Source organism: Schistocerca piceifrons, chromosome 5 (assembly GCF_021461385.2).
Source record: "Schistocerca piceifrons isolate TAMUIC-IGC-003096 chromosome 5, iqSchPice1.1, whole genome shotgun sequence".
Lineage (NCBI taxonomy): Eukaryota > Metazoa > Arthropoda > Insecta > Orthoptera > Acrididae > Schistocerca > Schistocerca piceifrons.
In genome coordinates, this window is record NC_060142.1 from 425,847,671 (window position 1) to 425,849,289 (window position 1,619).

Consider the following 1,619-nt stretch of genomic DNA (forward strand, 5'->3'; position numbering starts at 1 on the left):
ACGACAATAGTAAAAAGTTGAAAATCGTATGCAGTCATGCCATCAGTGCCATCCACACATATTTTATCTTCTCCATACTTTAAAAGTTGTTCGGCCTGAAAGTCTGTCATTATAATAAGAATGAAGTCTTCATCTTGAAAATTAGGATCCACTTGTTTTTGCTGCTTGAAATACAGTACTGGGTTGTCACTTTGTCTCTTCATTTCTTCAACCCACAATTTCACACTCACTGCATCATTTTCATGCTTCTTCGTTGCATAACCAATATCAAAATCCCTTTTTATATTATGCAAATTTTTTTTTTCTCAAGGAGATGGATTCTCTCCACACTTGCAGCGATTGGTGCACTTCGGACATCTTGTAAGACTCGTCCAACAGGAACACCCTGTGACAGCCGTCCTGAAAAAAGAAAAAAACGGAAATAAAAATGAAGCACATTGATAGACCCTACGTCTGTTCACACAAATAAATTTGATAATTTCATGTTTCATGTACATAAGTGTAACATAATCCATTTTACATGCCAACTCTGCCCTCTCGTTCCCATGCAGAAATGTTCTTCCAACATCTTGGGTGTGTCCCATATGTTTTGCAAAAAATTTTAAGCAGCATTTGTCCTCTGTTATTGTCACTTGCATGTTGGATGGACAAGTACTGCCTATTTTATTCGTGCCCATACTTTTGACACACCTGGCACCTGTTCCTTTAGAATTGAAATTGAAAGAGCGATGGCAGTGGTAATATCGAACACGTTTTTCTAGTCGCTCCTGCTCCGAACAATTCATTACATAACGAACATGGTTGACTTTTTCGTAAGAAATTTTCCACTCTTCAAAGTCTGAAAAAAACGTTAAGGCAGTATTTTTAAGTCATGTACTTGGGATCAACAAAATTTCCTAAAACGTGACTAACACAATAAATATAAAAAACAAACCTGCAAGACAACCAAATTCTATCTCCTGGCACTCAAAACTAACGTCATGGTTCTCTTGAATATGTGTTCTCAGTGTGTCATAGGTGAGAAACGAGAGAGAGTACTGTGGGCAAATAATACGGCATTTCCGACTGTTTTCTTCCGACTTCATGCCATGCACAGTTATCTGATGATGTTTTAATGAACTGCATCTCATAAATGCAATTCCGCACTGGGGACACAATTCACTGCCTTTTCCTTTTTTAGACACATGGATATCAAGTTCATGAACTTTCCTCATATGGGCGTAGAGGTTCTTTCGCATTTTAAACTCTGAACAGCATTCCTCACACTTATAGAGCGTTTCTTGGGAATCACTCATGTTTGCTAAAACAAACTAAACAATAACAAGAAACAATAACACAACGGAACAGCAGCAACGAAATAACAAGAAGCAGCAACAAACAACGAAAGCAGTTAAATGGAGCACAAGGCAAACATCAACATGAATGGCGTCTTCGAACAGGATGCCTCGTCACGTGAAACCAACTTCCGGTCAGTAAACGTCAAAACAGCCAAGTGCGTACTGTCGGGAGACACTCCCACTCATGGAGGTAAAAATAAGAGGAGTTGTCATGACGTCACAAACTTGAAGCCGGCTCAAGTCAAGATCCGCCATGTTAGCTACTCCAAAACATTCGCTTCT

The 1,619-nt window shown here is 39.0% G+C and overlaps 1 protein-coding gene across 1 annotated transcript; it reads right to left on the bottom strand.

Annotated features, from left to right (window-relative positions):
* Positions 1 to 90: 90 nt before the first annotated feature.
* Positions 91 to 1,305, bottom strand: LOC124799264. The gene is made up of 2 exons (XM_047262827.1): positions 935 to 1,305; positions 91 to 838 (listed from the first exon to the last, which is right to left on the bottom strand). The coding sequence occupies exons 1-2, from the start codon at positions 1,293 to 1,295 to the stop codon at positions 306 to 308; spliced, it is 894 nt and encodes a 297-aa protein (XP_047118783.1). The 5' UTR covers positions 1,296 to 1,305; the 3' UTR covers positions 91 to 305.
* Between the last annotated feature and the right edge of the window lie 314 nt (positions 1,306 to 1,619).